Here is a 21557-nt window from a genome sequence, read left to right as displayed (position 1 = left end):
AATTTCAAAAGTCAGGGTTATTTAAGGAAGAACAACAAATATTAGAAGAAAAAATATTGGTTTATATGAATTGCAATATATGAATTCCTTTATGCACTATACTAAGAACATCAGAATTAACTGGAAAGCATAGTACTTACTAAGGAAAGAGCAGAAAACAACTCCACCCCAGATACAACAGTCATTTAGTCTGCAAGGCAAACCATGGGCTCATGGAAAGTTGTGATATCTATACAGATGTTATTTGTCAAATCGTTTTGTATTGATAATGACTGCCCAATTAACATCTTCACTACACTTATTTTCATATACAGGAGAAATCTATGAAGGATCTTAAGAGTCCTTTAGCGACAACCGGGAAGGATCCTGTACACCTCTGGCGCGTTTCTTAGTCTTCAGTGAGAAAGGGTAGGAGGGAAGCGAAAACGTACCCCTGCTCCAGCATGTAGCTAGCTAGCTTGGAACAAAAGATATCCTAGAATGGCACTGATATAAAAGTTCTACGTGCAATGCCAGGTTTAAATTCCCCCGTCTCCAAAACGTAAAATAAATCTGCTGCCATCGTCTGAAATCCTATGGGACTGAAAAATCCTTTCGTATTACTGAAGAAACGCCAGTATTCTAGCTAATTTGGGAGAAGGATGTTCTGCTCGTAGAAAGATCCTATTGATATATCTCAGCAACACTTAAGACACTCTGCAGATGGAAATAGGGGGGAAATGTCTCCCTACCCGCCCCCCCACATTTGAAGTTCTCCTTTCTTAGCCTGATTTTCGACAACAATATCTTTACACCCGAAGTTATTTGGCCATCCTTGGAAGTGCAACTTACCCTCTCAAGGGACTTAAAAGTTGCCTAAGCCTGAGGAATGAGTCACTTTGCTCAATTTTGATGAGTAATCTCAGGTGTCATGGAACCCCATTCTGAAGAAAAAGAGGGGAGGGGGCGTCAGATCTGCAAACGGAAGAAGACAGGCCGCTGTGGATTGGATGGCGAGATCTCGATTTTCCTATAATTGCGTCATTTCGAACCCAATTGGGTCCAGGTGTTATGCGCACCGACGGATTGCCGTCTCGGAAACTCTCAATCAGACGCAAGCGAAAGGAGAGGAGGCGGCTAATTAAATATTGAGCAGAAAGTCGCGTGGGGAGCGTGTCACGTGGGTCTCGAGGCTCAGCGAACCTCGGATAAATACCGCGCTGCAGCCAGCAGGCAAAAGCGCGAGCCGCTGCGACAGAGAGTGCCGAGCGCCCAGCGAGCGCTCCGACTCGCCGAGGAACCCCAAGGGCTGGTCAGCCGCAGTAAGTGCCTGCGCCCTGCCGGGTGGGCTTTCCGCACCGCGCACCGCTCCGAGGCGGCGTCTAGCAGGGCTGGATGGGCCGCTGCGGCGAGGGACAGCGGGGAGACAGCTGAGGGACAGCGGGGGGACTGAGGGGAGACGGCAGGGAGACGGCGGCGAGACGGGTATCCCAAGTGCCTTGTCCCTCTTTGCCTTCCACCCGCAGAGCCTCCTGGCTTGAAGGTGTGGATTGGTGGGTTGGGGGCTGGGGGAGCTGGGATCTAGGAAGAATAGGATTTGAGAAGCTTTAGGGCTTGATTATCTTTCCTAAATGGTACCGACAGGACTTTAGCCCTTAGGCGGTTTATCTTGTTTCAATCGACCTTGAGTTCCGTTGTGGGATCGAAAATCCTGCTGCCTCAACTCTTGGATAGACACCCCCAATACATATTTTTTTTTTCTCTCCTCTGCCTCTTCTCCCCACTCTTCCCAGAAATCCAGCATGAAAATCCTCGTGGCCTTGGCAGTCTTTTTTCTCGTCTCCACTCAACTGTTTGTAGAAGAAATTGGAGCCAACGATGATCTGAATTATTGGTCTGACTGGTCCGACAGAGACCAGATCAAGGTGAGACCCGGTCCCAAGATGGCCCGCGCCGTTCTTCATGGGCTTAGGAGGTGTCACTTACCCCCCCGCGATAGCATCCTAGTTACCCTAGCGGGCACCGGGACCGCAACCAGAGGCGGTGGAGGCGCGCCGGGAGGGATGTAGAGGAACGCCATCCCCTGGGTCCCACACGAGATTTTGCATCCAAGAACCAAGTTTCCTCCCGAGGGCTGCACCGTCGGGTCTCGGGAACTCTCTGGAGGAATAATACCCTCCTAGGTGATCCCGGAATCCTCACAAGACTGGAAACCTCACAAGGTTTCATCCCCTGGTAACGCGGATTTCGGAGACTCAGGTCCAGCTGCAAGGACCTGGCATTTGGAAATGCTGGGGCAGGGGCAGAGGAGTGCGCGCCCGACGCAGGCGAAAGCAGGGGCAAGTGGCGAGGTGCTGGGGGCTTGGAGAGTCGCAGGCGGGTAGGAGGCTAACTTCCTGCGATGACTTTTATTTTACGGACCTGGAGACGTAGCCGCAAGTTTTCCTTTAGGTTGCTCGCAGGCTATTCGCGCAAGGGAGAGCGCCCCGCCGGAACAGTGAAAGTCGCGCACTGTTAGTCGCTTGTAAAGGGCTGTCACCTTCCCTACCCTCCCCCCGTCACTCCCCCCTACACACCTGTGCGCATTTAGGGCGGTGAGAAGTCTCCAAAGCCCGAGCTAGAGATGAACAGAGTCCGGTAGCTGAGCGGCAGATAAGTGAGGGTCCCCGGGATGGGAGGAAAGAGGGGAAAGCGAGCAGGGCTTGGAGACGACGAGCCTCCAGCTAACTGGTTACTGCTAGGCTTCGGGGAGGCGGCGGCGCCGGACACGAATTGGGCGGGGAGGGGTGGAGAGAGGCAACGCCCCGGTGTCGGGAGGCCCGGCCTCCTCTCGCCTCGGAGCTGGTTCCCCACCCTGGCTTGGCCTGTCCCCACCGCCAAGATTTGCCCCAGGCTGGAGCGCACCACCAGAATGACTCTAGTTTGCCGGCGCCTTGCACTGGTTGCCTACACGTGTGCCCCTGTCGGCGCGTCTGTCCTCTAGGAGGAGCTGCCCGAGCCCTTTGAGCATCTTCTGCAGAGAATCGCCCGCAGACCCAAGCCTCAGCAGTTCTTCGGATTAATGGGCAAACGGGATGCTGGTGAGATGGGCAGCCATCACCCTCTCTGTCTCTCTGGGCACCGCCCACCGCCCCCCCCGCCACTCCCACCCCGGAATCCTAGCTCATGCTCAGAGCACGCAGTCTCTCTTGATCTATGAGCAGAGATTTCCACCCTAAAATGGGTATATCTCCCGGAGCACGACTCTGACCCTCACCCCGCTAACACACACAAGCCACGGAGGGAGGGAGAGATCGGTCCAAACGGCCAAGAACAGGAACCAACCTTAAGCTAAGTGCTTCCTTGACTAAGGATCCAAACTGACAAAGAACAGGAAGGCACGGGGCCTCCAGGGGATATCAGAATGTTCTCAGTCCATGTGGAAAACTGACTTTAGACCACTGGAGTTAGATTAGATTTAGCTGCCAGTGTCTCATGATAGAAATATTTCCTTTTCTTGAATTCTAACACCATCAGTGGAGCGTGTAAACAGTTAATGTCAATTCGTCTCTTGTCAGATTCCTCAATTGAAAAACAAGTGGCCCTGTTACAGGCTCTTTATGGTAAACGTTTCTATAAATCTTTATTTTACTCTTGTGAATGCACATGTATGAAAATGGAGAATGTCTTTTGTGGGCTGAAATACAGATTCTTGGTTGATTATTGAATAAAGAGATGGGTTTGCTCTCTCTCTCTTGAGCATCAAAGCTGACCGGCCTTGAAGATGTATCTCTTATAAGAAAACGAGAGGTGGTATGGCCAGGCAGTTCAGGCCTCAGGAGTCTCACAGACCTGAGTTTGAATCTGTGGCCCACATAAATCACTTAAAAATACTCCTTTTGTTTAAAATATTTTGTCTTTATTATTAATAATTTGGATAGCATTTATGATTCTGCTATATTCCTCAGGATAGTACATGAATGGAAAATGTTGCATTATTTTAAAAATCAATTTATTTTATAATTCTCTTTAAAAGATATAATGTAGCTCCTTTAAAACAAATCTATTGTGTTTGCTAATTTTATTTTTCTTTCTATAGGACATGGCCAGCTCTCTCATAAAAGTAAGTTCCAAATTATTTTGACATTTATCATATGCAAATGTAAATTAGATTGAATTCCACTTTACATAATAACTTATTTTCTGTTGTAATGTAGACTTAATATTTTTAATTAACACAATTTAAGAATGGCGCAGACTCATATTACATCCAGAACATGAATGTTTAAAGCTCTGTTGTTTAAACATATCATACTTACTAAAAGGATGCATTCTATTAAAAATCCTTTAACTCCCAGCTGAACTGTTGCTGAATTCCTGACCCACAGAAACTGAGATAATAAAGAAAGAAAGGAAGGAGAGGAAGGAAGGAAGGGAGGGAGGGAGGGAGGGAGGAAGGAATCCTTTAACTCCTGTAAATTGTTAGTTTTAGATAAGAATTTCAATCCTAGGGGTAAAAATCCACCACACATTCCTCTCCCCTCACCCCCACCCCACCACTTCCACTGAAAAAAACAAAAGCAAAAACAAAAATCCAAGCATTTATAGGCATCTCCTAGTTCATTTAGTGTGCTTGATTCCATGATGATGTCATTTATTAGAGTAATCCAGCAGCCAATTAAGAGGATGGAGTGAATGTCTGCGTAGAGAATCCATACTAAAGGTAAAGATAGATAAAGTTGTAGAAAGTACCAGGGGTCCATCTTAATCACACTCACTTATCCCAAGGTCCACTCACTTACTCCAACTTGGATTTTGATTCACTGGAAGCAGAGTAGAGGCCACACTAAGATAGCAGCCATGTTCTTAGCTAATATAGTATAAACCAAGAGACATCCTCCCACTAGAGTTAAAATAATAATCCTTTCCAAAGGCTTTATCTTTGAAAGTAAATAAATCTTATTCATATTTACTTTCTCAGGACTTGACTTTCAAGGGAATTATGTATAGCAAAATTCCATGTAATGAAAATAAATGTACTTTATTAATGTCAAAACTAACGTACTTTTTCCAAAAGAAATATTTTTAAAAATCCAATAAAATAGCAATAGTGAACTTTAGAAGTTTATAATCATCAGGTACAGGAATCTGATTTAACTAAGCTTCAGTTTCCTGAGAAATACAACATATTCAGTAATATGAGGAAATAAGCTTTGATGTTTCTGCCACACAAATGTGAAATTGACTCCCTAAACATCAAAGCTAGCTCAAATAGCAATATTTAAAACATTGTATATAAACAGATAAAATAGAATATGAATAAAGTATACTTGCTAATATTTAGATATAGAATTGAGAAAAGTGCTTTCATTGTATTATTTTTATTTAGTGTCATTTATAAGACTTACTAGGAATCTTTATTTCTTCAGGCTCACCAAAACTTGAAATAATTATATATTTATTATATAGGCATATATTTGGAAGCTTGCTTTTTTTTGATACTAGTTATAACAGTTTATTTCCTCAGAGATATACATATTAAAATACCCCTAAATGTATTTTTCCAGGGCATAAAACAGATTCCTTTGTTGGACTAATGGGCAAAAGAGCTTTAAATTCTGGTATGTATAAAACCATGACTGCAAATAAACAGTACCTTAAATCTACTTCTATTTTCTCTAAGGCATTCTTTTCAAAGTATTAAACAGGAATAATAAAATTAAAATGAGTATTTATGTTGAAAAAATCGAATTGCAATAAATAAATCCAAGAATGGATTTATAGATGATTGAGCTAATATCACCACAGTATCAATCTATCCTTCTCAAACTCCCAGTGTCTGCCGCATTTAAACATTACCTAACCTGAATCTTTGGGCTAGTCTAATACCCTTTCCCTTACATCTGTTCAATAAGCCACATTTAACCTTACTGAACTAAGGGGGATGGAGGATGGGGGAGATAAGACCGATAATTTTGTTACCAAGGTAATTGGAAAGTCTTACAAAAGGTTAAATCTGACAGTCTTCCAACACAAAAATAAATAAATAAATAAAAACAAATCCATTTTTATAAATCACTTGCTCTTAATGATATTATAGAAGCTCAAACTCTAAACCTGATGAATGTTTAAGACAAGGAGAGTAACACAGTCTGTTCCAATGCCTTCAAAAAGGAACACAATCAAATTATCCTAGAGGGTTATAATCAGTTCTGGCTATAAAACCCTTAAAGAGAAGGAGAGCCACAATTCTCCTCATAACCCAGTTTAAATCTGAACAACTGTTTCACTTTATGTAAAGCCTGCATATTTCCTTTCTTTTCTTTAATTTCTATCTTCTATGTAAATGCCATATGCATATATCTGAAAACTCTAATTTCTTAACTCATTCATCACAGTATTTTTAAGGTTAAATAACCCCTGTATCATTTTCATAGAAACTGATATTGTGTTAAGCTCATTCAGGATTTATAGTTCATAGCTTAATTTGAAAGCTATTCAAATTCTCTTTATTTTACCTTCAGTGAAATTAGAATTAAAATACTAATAATGTAATCAATTAGAAAGTAATCATCACCTGTCTTATCCATTTAGAATATTTCTGGTTTCCTGAAAATCTGTAAGTAAGATATGCTGGCTTAATTAATCTGAAAAAGTCATGCAAAAATGAGGTATCCTAGTATTTTTTTTTTAATTTCATTTTATTTTTGGCTGCATTGGGCCCTCGTTGCTGCGCGCGGGCTTTCTCTAATTGCGGTGAGCGGGGGCTACTCTTCGTTGCGGTGCGCAGGCTTCTCATTGCGGTGGCTTTTCTTTTTGCGGAGCATAGGCTCTAGGCGCACGGGGCTTCAGTAGTTGTGGCTTGAGGGCTCTAGAGCGCAGGCTCAGTAGTTTTGTCGACCCCTGGGCTTAGTCGCTCCAAGGCATGTGGTATCTTCGCGGAACAGGGATCGAACCCATGTCCCCTGCATTGGCAGGCGGATTCTAAACCACGGCGCCATCAGGGAAGCCCAAGGTATCCTCGTATTTATATTGGTTCTCTACCTTCCAGATTTAGACACTACATTTGTATTTCTTCGTCAGTAATTTGGAGGCTTCTCAAGTTTAAATTTTAAAGAAGTTACCAGTGTACCTAATGAAAAACTAAAATTGTTTTATTAGTATGTATTACTTTCCAGCTTTTGGAAATGGAATATAAGTTTAAACCACACTGGCTTTATTTGTATCAGAAGTGTACACTAGCCCTTATATACCTGTGGTTTTCTTGATAATCACACCAGTCAACAACTTTCCATTTTCAGAATTGATAAAAGGTTTCAGAACATGCTTAACTTTACAAATAATATAGATATGTGCAATATGAATAAATTAGATGCTATTAAATGTACTTAAAATAATATAATTATAGATAATATTAAATAGAATCACTGTATAAATCAGAATCAATTTATGACTAAATCTTTGCTCCTCCATTTTAGTTAAGAAAATACAAAAGGAAAAAATGGGCAAGCATGTAATTTATACCCAATCGGGTACATTTTCATATAATCAGTTGAGGCAAGGTTATCATAGACACCTTCTACAGCCATCCAATCCTTACCCTGTTGTGGTCACAGACCCCTTTGACAATCTGAGTTATCTAGAAAGTGTCTTCCCAGAGAAACCCTTATCAGCTCATACACACAAACATTTACATATAGTTTTAGAGGGTTCAAGGACTCTTGAAGGTAAGAAACTCTGCTTCCAATTAAGAGAACATTGTATTTCAGCTCAATCACTAATGTCTTTGGTTAGTTTACATTCACATTCACTTCCCTTCTCTGAGGAACAAAATTATGTTACCGAAAGCTTGTCAGGAACTGTACTTGTGCTGATCATCCTCCTCCTCCTACAAACAAACCAGGGTCAGAAATGGACTGTTTCTTTGCTTCAGAACTGCCAAGATTGGGCCTCAGACTATTCCACCCCAGAAGTGTGTGCATGATTGACATAAAACATTCTCCTTATTGTTAACCTCACTTAAGGGAACCTTGGATGCTAATGAGAACCTGCTCAGTGGTAAACGGGGAAAGTGATAACACTGGAGGCTTCACCTACCTACTCTTTCAACAAATCCTTCTCACTGAGAAAATTGTTTAGAGTGGCACCTATGATTCCTACATGTCTTTCACAATTCTTTCTACTATTTCTATTTAAATTCAGTATTTTATACATGCATACTGAATTTTTAAAAGCACAGTAGTTTGACTACAATGTAAATCTAAGTATATAAAGTATTAGATAAAATGATGAAAATATATACTTAAGTATTTTGATCACAGCAATCTGATCCTTACCCTTTTGTGGCTGCAGACCCCTTTGAAATTATATTTAATAATATAATATAATATAATATAATATAATTTGGTACTTTTTTCTGTCCATATAGTCAAAGTACTTAAGTTACTTGCTAGCTATATGTTAAATACCTTTGGAAGCAGTGATTAATCTTTCACAGGCCATTAGGGTGCTAGGAGGTAAGTTAAACTATGTTGTATTTAGATGGCTCAATCGCCCTACTTATAGACAATGAGATTGTTTTTAGTCTCAAGGACAATCTATCATTGGGAGGAATCCACAAGATAGGAAGAGACCCTCACACCATTAGGTACCCCTATACCAGAAATCAGCAAACTTATTCTGTAAAGAGCCAGGTTTTAGACTAACATTTTAGACTATGTGAGCCATGCAGTCTCTGTAGCAACTACTCAAGTCTTCCATTTTAATGTTAAAGTAGGCATAGACAATATATAAATTAATGGGTGTGGTCATGTTCCAATAAAACATTATTTACAAGGAAAGATGGTGGGCTGGATTTGGCCCATGGCCTGTAGTTGGTTGATTCTGTCCTAGAATAAAAGTCCCACATTTTGCTTTCATCCTCCTACTATTCCTGTTTACTTTAGGCATTGTCCTTTCTATAAATCACCATGGTGTCCACCACTGCTTGAGAAAGCTGTGGAGAATCAATGTTGCAGTATACTGTGGAAATACACTTTGGGGGCACCAAGTCTATGAGGATGACCAAAATAACCAAGAATTCTATGGACAGATCACTTCCAATCAGGATAAAGACTGAGGCCCGATTGGAAGATGTGCAAATAAGACTCTTAGAAATACTTCCATGGAGTGAAAAAAGTAATTATGAGTTTAAAATAAATTTCTGTATGCCTTGAACTTTGTTTAACTGTGTCAGTGAATCTTCTTAACAAACCCTTTACCTTATCTTTGTTCTCAGTGGCTTATGAAAGGAGTGCCATGCAGAATTATGAAAGAAGACGTAAATAAACTACCTAACGTATTATTCATTGAGCTTCATTTGTGTCAATGGCCAAGGCAAGATAAAATGAGACATGCGCTATGAGGAATAATTATTTATTTAATAATAATTGTTGTTTTGAGTTGAAAACTCAAAAAGTATTTATTTTTCATATTGTGCCAATATGTGTTGTAAAAGCGTGTTGTAATTCTAATATGACAACATGCTCAGAAGTAGAAGTCAGTGGTAATTTCTCAACAAAGCACAGTATACAATGAAGTTGTAAAAGCCTATAAGAGATATAGTCTCCAAAGAAAGAAACCATTTCTCTTTGTTGGCAGCAGTCACATCAGCTACTACTAAAGAAAGGAAACTCACAGCTAGGCTGTGCTTCTCCATTTGTTTTCATGGTGAAAGTGTACTGAGACTTGGTACCAAACTGTGTTTTTATCCCTGCAGCATGTTTCATGTCTTGTGACTATGTAGAGATGTTTTAAAAGTTTTACTGTGATTCTAAGGTCTTTATTTTATTGTACAATGTGTTGTGATAGTCTACATTTTAAATAAAAGAAAAAATATCTTGAGAATTGGGTCTTATTCTTTCATTAACATTTATGTCAAATCAGCAACCTTTCTTTTAGTAGATGAAATATGTTCCAAGCTGTTTTTGGCTGCTAAATACTGAAACAGAAAACTACTAAATCTCTCTTTCTTAAGGAAAATGACCAAAAGTGTAATCCCAGTTTCTCTCATACACACACTTTTGGCACAGGATCATTCATGGAGAAAACAATTACATTCTGGTCCCCAAAACAGTTAAAGCTCAATTCTGTTTATATGTGCTTATGATTCCCTTTTACAAATAGGATAATCTATTTTAAAGATGCATTTCACTGGTTATTTCCTTGTTGTGTAAAACATCAGCACACTACCATTTCAGCCATGTTTAAAGCCCAGGAATAAATGCATCAGTGTTTGAGTCTCACTAGAATCAAGACACCAAACCAAACTCTCACAAGGGTCACTAGAGGATGATACAGAAAGCTAGGGAGCTGATAATATGGCATCACCCCCATAACAAAGATAAGAGCTGCTTTCTTGCATATCTAACGACTGCCTGTGAATTGCTAGTACCCTTAACACTCCAGCAGAAGCATGTGTATCAGAAATACAGGGCAATCAGAGGGAAGCTCTTGTGTATTTATTTAAGGGGAAGCATTGCTAAGTGTCCTTGGAATTATTTTCTGATTGCATAAGAGAGTGTGAAATATTGACAAGTGGTAAAACAACTCAGGACAAGCATTGCTCAGTGAAATAAAACTCTGTGAGTTTATTCTGGACTGGTGACTGTTATTGATCAACGTTAAAACCACTTGTGGGACAGGAGCGCTAAAGCATATTTTAATCTTTATATATTTAAATGAATAATTTGTTCAAAAAACTCCAATGAACTAATTTGCCTTATTACACAACACATTTAAATGCTACAAATTATATTACGATAAGCAAAAAGGAGAAAATCAGAGTCATCTAGAGCCCCATTCCGCAACAGTAATGTTTGATGTTCTATTTAATAATAACAATAGGGGCTTCCCTGGTGGTGCAGTGGTTGAGAGTCCGCCTGCCGATGCAGGGGACACGGGTTCGTGCCCCGGTCCAGGAGGATCCCATATGCCACGGAGTGGCTGGGCTCGTGAGCCATGGCCGCTGAGCCTGCGCGTCCGGAGCCTGTGGTCCGCAACGGGAGAGGCCACAGCAGGGAGAGGCCCGCAAACCGCAAAAAAAATAATAATAATAATAATAATAATAATAATTTTAACATAGAATCATCATCATAATAATAGCTTCATAATATATATTTAATCACTCATTGAAGGAAATATTATTATTATCATTTTACAATTGAGGATATGAAGCTCAAGGAAATGTTGGGGTCGGAGATTATAATACGAGAGGAGTCAGGATTAGAAAGGAATTATTAGGCAGAAATAACAATGAGATTGATGAAGCAAACTGCCAGAGTGACAAAACTGAATACTATGACATCACTTAAAATGGCATTATGGTGTGTTTAGTGACATGAAACAACATATATGGTATGTTGTTAGGCACAAAGCAGTATTTCTGCATTGTATGTACATATATTTTTCTGCATAGATGTTTTAACAGGAAGGAACCATGTAATGGATAAGAGTGTGGGGTTCAGAGTCAAACTACTCTATCACTTAATGGCTGTGTGATGATGGGCAAGTCCCTTAACTTCTTTCTGCCTTGTTTTCATCATCAGTAAAACTGGACTAATGATGCTGTCCACTACTATCATACACCACTCTACACAGTGGACAGTAGCCACACGGAGCTTAGGTGAGGGTCATGGGACATGATGCATGTCAAGCTTTGAGCACCATCTCCGACACACAGCAAGCATTCGGTGAATGTTACCTGATGCCATTGTTAGCTACTCTCCAAAATCCCCAAAGAGAAAATTAGCACTATATGATAGCCACTAAAATGGTTTTTATAGACACACTGAAGAAGCAGTAGCAGCATGGGTAGTTTCTAAATAGTTACCACACAAATTAAATCTGGGGCCATCTCACAAATAGAGTGGTGCTTCGTGCTGTGCATCACTGCACTAGACAGTCCCCACAGCCCCATCCCTCTCTGACATTCTATAAATCTCTGCAGCAGGATTGAACAGTGCTAGGTGAAGACCATTGTCTGCCAGGCCACACTCCTGTCTGCTCTCCCTCCAGGCCCAGAAACCTAGCAACCGCTGAGCAGGAAAGAGAGTGACTGCAGCTTGAAGTTTGTACTCATGAAATATTTATTGTTACTTCCCCTCTGTGGCATACTTCCTTCAACTAAAATGAGCTTTCTTCACCTATATTCCTTCTAAAATACTTTTACTCTGTTACAAAACAGCAAAAAGATCAATCTGGATAGTTAATTTACCAGAATACTTTATTGCTTTGGTTTGGGGCTTGTTTTTTTATTTTGGTTTTGTTTTGGTCAGGATCCAGGGCAAAAATAAATGACACTCAGGCTGAGTCATTAGAGGAAGATTTAATAAAGGGACTAATCACAAAGGTGTGGGCAGGATGTGGAAAAGCCAGCAATGGAATGTGGTCTCCAGGCTAACATCCTTGGAGCCACTGTGATCCCCAGGCCTGAAGGATCAGGATGAGGAAGTGAGGGTCTCTATGTGCCAAGGGCCGCCTGGCAGCTGTTGTCTTCATGGGAGGATGAACCAACACAGGATAATCAGTATGGGGGAGAGAGTGGGGAGGTCAGTGTATAAATGCCCCAACCTCAATTTCCTCCTCCTGTCTGATCTGCTCTTGTTGCCCCCATTGGGTAAACCCACCCGGAAAACAAAGGGCTCAGAGCCCTGGGTGCTGTCCACACTGGAAAGCTGCACAGACAGGGCACCAAAGCTGGTGGAGAAAGCTGGTGAGCACATTGGGAGGTGGAAAAGGAAGATGCTCAATACATCAAGTACCCGATTATTTTGAATCAAAAGGAAACTCATAAGCAGAAATTCAAATAGAGAAATGTAGATAGTAAAAATAAAAGTCCTTATCTGAACACCAATTCTACTCCCAAAGGATATAGTTTCATGTGGATCCATCCAAAGAAACAAACAAAATTAATCTTATTTCAACTTGAGCACATGCTGAAATCTCCCCTTTTAACATCAAATCATTATAAGAATTTTTTAAAAGGTACATACATTTTTTAAAGAAATTAATAATTACACTGGGATTTGTGAAAAACAGAGAAAGGACTTTTGGTGGACCAGAAATTACACAGTTTCTGGAAAAAGAAAGCACAGGGAAGCCACAGCTGTAAGCTGTGGTCCTGGCAGGAAAATGCGGAGGCTGCAAAGGAAGGTGCTAACCCCAGAATAGGAAATTGACCATGGCAGAACGGACTTCTCATCAGCAACACTGGGTGCCGTGAGATCCAAAAACAAAATCTAAAATTTCTTAAGGAATATAATATTCAGCCAAATTATGAATTTGTGAAAGAAGAAAAACCACCTAAAAGCTGTTAGCTTAAGCCTTTTTTAAAACCATCACAACAGGTGAATTCCTCAAGATGTCTGTTCTGCAGGAGAGCAGATAACCTAAAGAATTCACATGTTAGATTTATGAAGGTCAGTCAAATTTCCACTATTTGTAGAACTATTGTCAAAACAATTCTGAGAATTGTTCACAGTTCTGATTCTTGGAAGTTATAGGGAACTTACGCTGCATTAGTCATGGGACAGGATTCGGGGACTGCATTTAATAAGACCAACCTAACCCTAAAGACTTCACCACAAAACTGTTAGAACTAATAAATTCAGTAAAGTTGCAGAATACAAAATCAACATACAAAAATAATCTTGTATTTCTATATAATAACAACTATTCTGCTGAAAAAGAAATAAAGAAAACAATCCCATTTACAATAGCATCAAAAACAATTAAATACTTAGGAATAAATTTAACCAAGTAAGCAAAAGATCTGTACACTGAAAACTATAAGGCACTGATGAAAAAAATTGAAGGAGACACAAATAAATGGGAAAAGAGTCTGTGCTCATGGATTGGCATAATTAATATTGTTAAAATATCCATACTACCCAAAATGATCTACACATTCAAGGTGATCCCTCTCGAAGTTCCAAGGGCACTTTTCACATAAATAGGAAAACAATCCAAAAATGTGTATGGAACCACAAAAGACCCCGAATAGCCAAAGCAATCTGGAGAAAGAAGAACAAAGCTGGAGGCATCATACTTCCTTATTTCCAGCTATATTACAAAACTGTAGTATTCAAAACAATATAATGCCAGCACAAAAACAGATACGTAGACCAATGGAACAGAATCTAGAGCCCAGAAAGAAATCCACACACATAGTCAACTAATATTTGACAAGGAAGCCAAGGATACTCAGTGGGGAAAGGATAGTCTCTTCAATAAATAGTGCTGGGAAAACTGGATACTCATGGCAAAAAAATGAAATTGGACAACTATCTTACACCTCTCACAAAAAATAACTTGTAATGGATTAAAAACTTAAATGTAAGACCTCGAACCATAAAACTCCTAGAAGAAAACATAGGGAAAAATCTCCTTGACATTGGTCTTGGCAATGATTTTTGGATATGACACCAAAAACACAAGCAGCAAAAGCAAAAATCAACAATTGGAACTACATCAAACTTATCAACAAAATGAAAAGGCAACCTGTGAAATGGGAGAAAACATTTGCAAATTATGTACCTGATAAGGGGTTGATATCGAAAATATATAAAGAACTCATAAAACTCAATAGCAAAAAAATAAAATACAAAACAAAAACAAACAAACAAAAACCAAATAATACAATTTAAAAATGGGCAGAGGACCTGAATAGACATTTTTCCAAACAAAGCACACAGATGGCCAACAGTTACATGAAAAGATGCTCAACATCACTAATCATCAGTGAAATGCAAATCAAAACCGAAATGAGATATCACCTCACACCTGTTAGAATGGCCGTCGTCAAAAAGACAAGAGATAACAAGTGTTGGCTAGGATGCAGAGAATAGGGAACCCTTGTACACTGTTGGTGGGAAGACAGTTGTTGGGGCAAAAATTATGGGAAGAAATTAAAAGCTAAAGAGAGAGAGAAATAAACCCCAAATTGACAACTCCTCAAATAGGAGGGAATATACTTCAATAGAAGACATTTTCAGCAGATATTACATTCCGTCAATTCCCTAAACTTTGTATTAATCTCGATTCTTTAAAATATTTTCCAGTGTAATCTTCTTCCTCAAAGCTAGTTTACATACATGTAAGAAAACTATTTTCTAAAATAAACCAAAGTATGGAGTTAATTTCTAATCTTTACTTTATTGAGTCATTATTTTTCATAAAGAAATATTTAAGGAAGTTAAAAAACTTCCTCTATGGCTATTTCATATAGTGGTATTCTTTCTTAATACACATTAATGGCCTCTTCTAAATAGGTAATAAATCTATTGCGTAAATACATCATTCTGCATTTGTAGCCTTTTAAAAATCCTGATTCAGTTATGTTAGGCTATGAAAATGTATTCTATAAATCCACAGAAATACATTTGGATTTTTAAAAATTCCACTGTAATGGCTTCCTTGATGCCTATTTTATGTGACTCCAACCCATAATGATGGAGGTTGGGTTTCTTCTGTACCAATTCAGAAAAGTAAAAATTATGTTGCATTACTCAGGCATAATAGGTCAGAAAAATTGGTTCATTCACTCACCTATTTATTCATTCACTGTCCATTCATTCACCACTTGTCAATAGTCTTTTAGCTGTAAAACGTTGTGATAAGTAAATTAGACAGTGATACTGACATCAAAGCAATCACTATCTTATGGGAGGATAAGATATGCCCAAATAACTAAACTGTAGTGATTGCCATAAGAGAGATACAAATAAAGTGTGATTAGCCTTGTGATGGCAGAGACCATTTCCCTCTGGCTTTCTGGTAAACCCTTATATCTAGAATAGTGCTGGCTCATAGCAGGTGCTCATGCTTGCTGAATGGAGGAAAAAAGAAATGAATGAATAAATGAATGAATAAAAGAGGAGGTGGTATTTAATCTAGGTTTTAATGATGGAAGGATCTGGTTATGGGAAGATAAAGAAGGCAAGTTTCAAGGACCAAGGTCATGCTTATGAATCTTATTTTGATCACTCTAATTCAGTTTTTTTCCAGCTGAGCAATAAGTGCCTCAAGCCTCCCTTTGGTCCCAAGCCTCCCTTTCCACACTGTCCTGTCACAACCACTTGAGAAATCATCAATGAACATAAAGGCAAATATAGTCCCAGAAATTAGGGAAAATTTTTTGAACCATGGTCCATCCATCAGATGAATTCATTCCTTTCCAAAGGAGTCACCTTGAGGTTTATGGACTTAGTTCCATGATGTCGACATTATTCACTATACCCTTAGAACTCCGGAAATTGCTTCCAGAATCTGTATCAGCTCTTTATAAACATCCACAATGGTTACATTTTTATTCTTTAAGAGCAGCTTTGATATCTAGGAGTCCTGATATTTTCTCCACTTAAATATTCAAGTAGGTCAGGTCAGCAACATTATTATTAAATATCTTAAAGAGATACCAAAATCACCTCCCCAGAGTATTTGCTGTACATGATGACAAAGCATGTAAAGTGATAAGGAGACTAGCTTAGATGGTTACATTACTATTTTATTTAAATAAATCCTCAACTACCCACTGTAATGTAATGGCATATTTTTTTCAGCAATGGAACATTGATTTTTATTTTAATAATTTGATGTTTTAATTTTTATTTTATTAACATAAGAACACAACAAGAGATCTACCCTCTTAAAATCTTTTTAAGTGTACAACACATTATTGTTAATTATAGGAATGATGATATACAGCAGATCTCTAGAGCTTATGTATCTTGCTTAAGTGAAACTTTATGCCCATTGATTAGTAACTCCCCATTTCTCCCTCCCTCCAACCCCTGGCAACCACTATTCCACTCTTTGCTTCTATGAATTTGACTACTTTAGATACCTTATAGAAGTAAAATCATGCAGTATTTGTCTTTCTTGACTGGCTTATTTCACTTAGCATGTCCCCAAGGTTCATCCTGTTGTCACATACTGCAGAATTTCCTGTTTTTGGAAGGCTTAATTGTACCCCACTGTGTGTACATACCACATTTTCTTTATCCATTTATCTATCTGTGGACTTTTAAGTTGTTTCCATATCCTTGGCTATCGTGAATAGTTCTGCAATGAACATAGGAGTGCTAATCTCTTCAAGATCCTGATTTCAATTCTTTTGGATAAATACCCAGAAGTTTGGTTGCTGAATCACATGGTTACTCTCTTTTTAATTTTTTTGAGGAATCTCCATAATTTTTTGTATAGTAGCCACACTATTTTGCAAATTTTCCTACTAACTGTGTGCAAGGATTTGTAAGGGAACATTTTCTAAAATCTCAATGGAACTGTTGTTGAACCTAAGTTCATGTGCCCGATGCACAGTGAGGCCAAACAATCTGAAATGTCGAGTTTGGAGCAGAGAAAGGTGTATTGCAAAGGCCAAACAAGGAGTACAGAAGCTCAGCTCAAAAGACCCAAACTCTCCAATGGTCTTCAGGGAAGTGTTTTTAATGGCAAATTTGGGGGAGAGGGCTGCAGGATGCGTGACTTTCTTCTAATTGGTTGGTGGTGAGGTAATAGGGTGGTGTTCCACCAGTCCCAGTCATCAGCCTTTTGGTTCCAACCAGTCTGGGGTCTATGTGTTTGTGCTCAGCCTGAAGTTACCATCTTCCACCTGGATGGGGTGCCTTAGTTCCTATAAATGAACTCAAAGATATATCAGATGGCTATGTATATTCCTTGAGGAGGAACTAGGACTCTGCTTTATCACTGCATTATTGTTTCTACACTGCTTTTCCTTTGTTTTGGCATTTCCACACTTCCCTAATTAGTAACTGTTTGAATCTGCCCTTTGGAACTCTAGGAATACCTAGGAGGCTTTTATACCCAGGAGGGCCCTGCAGGGTTCTGCTCGGTTTCAATCCCCCCTTTTCTTTGATACTCTTCAATCTTGAGGGGGAACAGGTACAGGACAAGAAAAGGAATAAAGGTTTGGATAGAGAGGTTAATCATAAACTTGGCAGAGGATCTTAGCTTTACAAGGACTCGGTTTCAGAACTGAAAAACTAAGCATATATTGGATCTTCTGAGTTCCCAGAAATTCAATAAGGGTTTGAAAAAGATCAGAGTAACAAAGTGTTAGATTATCATTTTAAAGAGTTATTTCATAGCAAACAAGTACATCAAGAGGACTAGAATTTTTTTTATTAATGAAAAACAAGAAGGTGCTTCTGAACTATAGAAGACAGCCTTGCAAAAATTTCAAAGAGTGGATAAGCATATCTAATATAATACTCAACGGGAACATATGCCACGGAAGAAACAAAGGAACACCATATTTTTATTTATTTATTTATTTATTTATTTATTTATTTATTGCAGTACGTGGGCCTCTCACTGTTGTGGCCTCTCCCGTTGCGGAGCACAGGCTCCAGATGCGCAGGCTCAGAGGCCATGGCTCACGGGCCCAGCCACTCCACAGCATGTGGGATCTTCCCAGACCGGGGCACAAACCCGTGTCCCCTGCATCGGCAGGCGGACTTTCAACCACTGCGCCACCAGGGAAGCCCCGGAACACCGTATTTTTAAAAAGTGTAAGATGGCTCTGAATGGGATCTTATCTATGCTCTTAGATGGTTAGTATACTTTCCCTTGTATCATCATCATGATTTATTATTAATGGTGTGTCTTCAGTGTCATACATTAGTGAAGATACGCCAATGTCTTTCCCTTAACATCCAGGATAGACTATATTTTATGCATACCATCTTTCTATGTTAACTATTTATTTCTTCCATTATTCAGTAATAAATGAAGATACTCTGTCCTCTCTACAGTTGACCCAGAAAGTGAAACAACCTTGGGGATCCCTTCAAATACTGGTACTTTTGTTTTGTTTTGTTTTTAAGACTTTCAGGGGGCTTCCCTGGTGGCACAGTAGTTAAGAATCCACCTGCCAATGCAGGGGACACGGGTTCAAGCCCTGGGCCAGGAAGATCCCAGATGTTGCGGAGCAACAAAGCCCGTATGCCACAACTACTGAGCCTGCGCTCTAGAGCCCACGAGCCACAACTACTGCCTAGAGCCCGTGCTCCACAACGAGAAGCCACCTCAGTGAGAAGCCCGTGCACCGCCACGAAGAGTAGGCCCCGCTCACCGCAACTAGAGAAAGCCCGCGAGCAGCAACAAAGACCCAGCACAACCAAAAATTAATTAATTAATTAATTAATTAATTAATTTTTAAAAAAGACTGTCAGAAAGTTCTATTAACCAACAATAGCATAAATAATATTAAAAAGTCCTTGTTGTTTATTTTAAAATATGTCTTTCTCTTTTTTCTTTTCACTTTGCACCTTACATTGTCTAGGTTTTCCTCAAAATTATAGAAATGATGTATGAGAGAATGTCATGTCCTTTCACTCTCCCAAAACTTTATAAGAAATTCTTACAAGCTTGTGGACATAATTATCTTGATTTCAAGAGAAGAAACTAATGTAGAAAAATTTCTAGATAAGTGTTTGTCCAAATATTTTAGAAACTAGCGAAACATAAGGAAAATGCTCTTTCAAATAGCAAATCATTTATGTAATATATGATAAATAATTACCACTCATTTTTTTAAAAAACTGTAACTAGTTTCCTGTGTGATTTATATTATAATTCATTAGGTCAACTGAAATGATATATTTCAGTGGCTCTCAAAAAAGACTGCACATGGGACCATGATGCATGATATTCACAAAGGTGTGACACAATCCCAGATGGAAGACTGCAAAACAGATAGAACATTCTGAAGATTATAAACAATTCTCAATAATGCTACCCTCAAAAGACTCATGCTCATCAAAACTACAATGAGGTATCACATCACACCAGCCAGAATGTCCATCACCAAAAATCTACAAATAATAAATGCTGGAAAGGGTGTGAAGAAAAGGGAACCCTTCCACACTGTTGGTGGGAATGTAAATTGGTGCAGCCCCTATGGAGAACGGTATGGAGGTTCCTTAAAAAACTAAAAATAGAGGGCTTCCCTGGTGGCGCAGTGGTTGAGAGTCCGCCTGCCGATGCAGGGGACACGGGTTCATGCCCCAGTCCGGGAAGACCCCACATGCCTCGGAGCGGCTAGGCCCGTGAGCCATGGCCGCTGAGTCTGCGCGTCTGGAGCCTGTGCTCCGCAACGGGAGAGGCCACAGCAGTGAGAGGCCCGCGTACCGAAAAAAAAAAAAAAAAAAAAAAAAAAAAAAACTGAAAATAGAGCTACCATATGATCCAGCAATCCCACTCCTAGGCATATATCCAGAAAGAAAAACTCTAATTCAAAAAAGATATATGCACCCCTACTGGGCTGCACCCCACAGGCCTACAAGGCCTGTGCTTGCCCAACTTCAAGACCAGAGTCAGCAACAGAGACATCAACGGTTTAACGGATGGGGGAGCTTACACGTCTGAAGCAAGGTCCTGGAGCAACACTCCATGTGCAGCAGACAGCAGGCAGGATATGACGGCAGTCTCTCCCAGGGTAAAGGGCAGATTACCGGTTACACGGGAATTGATGTCAGGTGGGTTCATTTGTTACCAGCGAAACCAGTAGAGGGGCATGCCCCTCACCACCCCTTTGATAAGAACGATCACCAGCTGGGGCCTGGGGCAAGTTCACAGGAAGGTCAGTCATGTGAGTAGGGTGTAGGTGAAGCAGGCACTGGTCAGGCTGGGGATGTACAGAGAGCAAGAGAACAGCCACCTTGAGTGGTGTGACCATACAACCCCACTGTTCATAACAGCACTATTTATAATAGCCAAGACATGGAAGCAAACTAAATGTCCATATACAGATGAATGAGTAAGGAGGATGTGGTATATATACATACAATAGACTATGACTCAGCCGTAAAGAAGAATGAAATATTGCCATTTGCAGCAACATGGACGGACCTAGAGATTATCATACTAAGTGAAGTAAGTCAGGCAGAGAAAGACAATTATATGATATTATTTGTGGAGTCTAAAAAATTATATAAATCAACTTATTTACAAAACAGAAACATACAGACATAGGAAAGAAACTTCTGGTTACAAAAGGGGAAAGGGGAGGGGGGTAAATTAGGAGTATGGGATTAATAGATACACACTGCAATATATAAAACTGACAACAAAGATTTACTGTATAGCACATGGAACTATATTCAATATCTTGTAATAACCTATAATGGGAAAGAATCTGAAGCCGTACACCTAAAACTAACACAATACTGTAAATCAACTATAGTTAAATAAGAAATTTAAAAAAAATAATAACTCATGCTCAAGGAAATATAAGGGAATACAAGTAAATCAAAATGATGCTATTTTTTACCTTAACTTTTCTCCTTTTTAAATTTCACGACCTTAGAATTTTACCTATTATTAATAACAAATCTGTTGTGATCCACCTCATGTCTTGATATTTTACTGTAGTTGCTAACACTGCTCTCTGTCATTCATTAGTTCATTCATTCAAACACCGTTCTTTGACAGCACATTTATTGAATGTCGGCTGGGCATCAGGCTTTGTGATGCGCACTGGCATTAGAGAGACAGATGAGGAATCCCTGAACTCAGTTTTGTCTTTTTTTTTTTTTTTT

The 21557-nt window shown here is 39.6% G+C and overlaps 1 protein-coding gene across 4 annotated transcripts; it reads left to right on the top strand.

Moving 5' to 3' along the window:
* Nucleotides 1-1781: 1781 nt before the first annotated feature.
* TAC1 (tachykinin precursor 1) lies at nt 1782-9347 on the top strand. Of its 4 annotated transcripts, XM_060108230.1 has the most exons (6): nt 1782-1904; nt 2963-3059; nt 3537-3581; nt 4058-4081; nt 5526-5579; nt 9236-9347. In XM_060108230.1, the coding sequence occupies exons 1-6, from the start codon at nt 1782-1784 to the stop codon at nt 9283-9285; spliced, it is 393 nt and encodes a 130-aa protein (XP_059964213.1). In that variant the 3' UTR covers nt 9286-9347. The 4 variants fall into 4 exon arrangements, with proteins under 4 accessions (XP_059964213.1, XP_059964214.1, XP_059964215.1 ...); XM_060108231.1 differs by lacking the exon at nt 3537-3581; XM_060108232.1 differs by lacking the exon at nt 5526-5579.
* The last annotated feature ends 12210 nt before the right edge of the window (nt 9348-21557 follow it).

The sequence above is a fragment of the Mesoplodon densirostris genome, chromosome 9, assembly GCF_025265405.1.
Source record: "Mesoplodon densirostris isolate mMesDen1 chromosome 9, mMesDen1 primary haplotype, whole genome shotgun sequence".
NCBI classification, from domain to species: Eukaryota; Metazoa; Chordata; class Mammalia; order Artiodactyla; family Ziphiidae; genus Mesoplodon; species Mesoplodon densirostris.
Note: the sequence above shows the minus strand (reverse complement) of the source record. Positions and strands in the feature narration are given on the sequence as shown.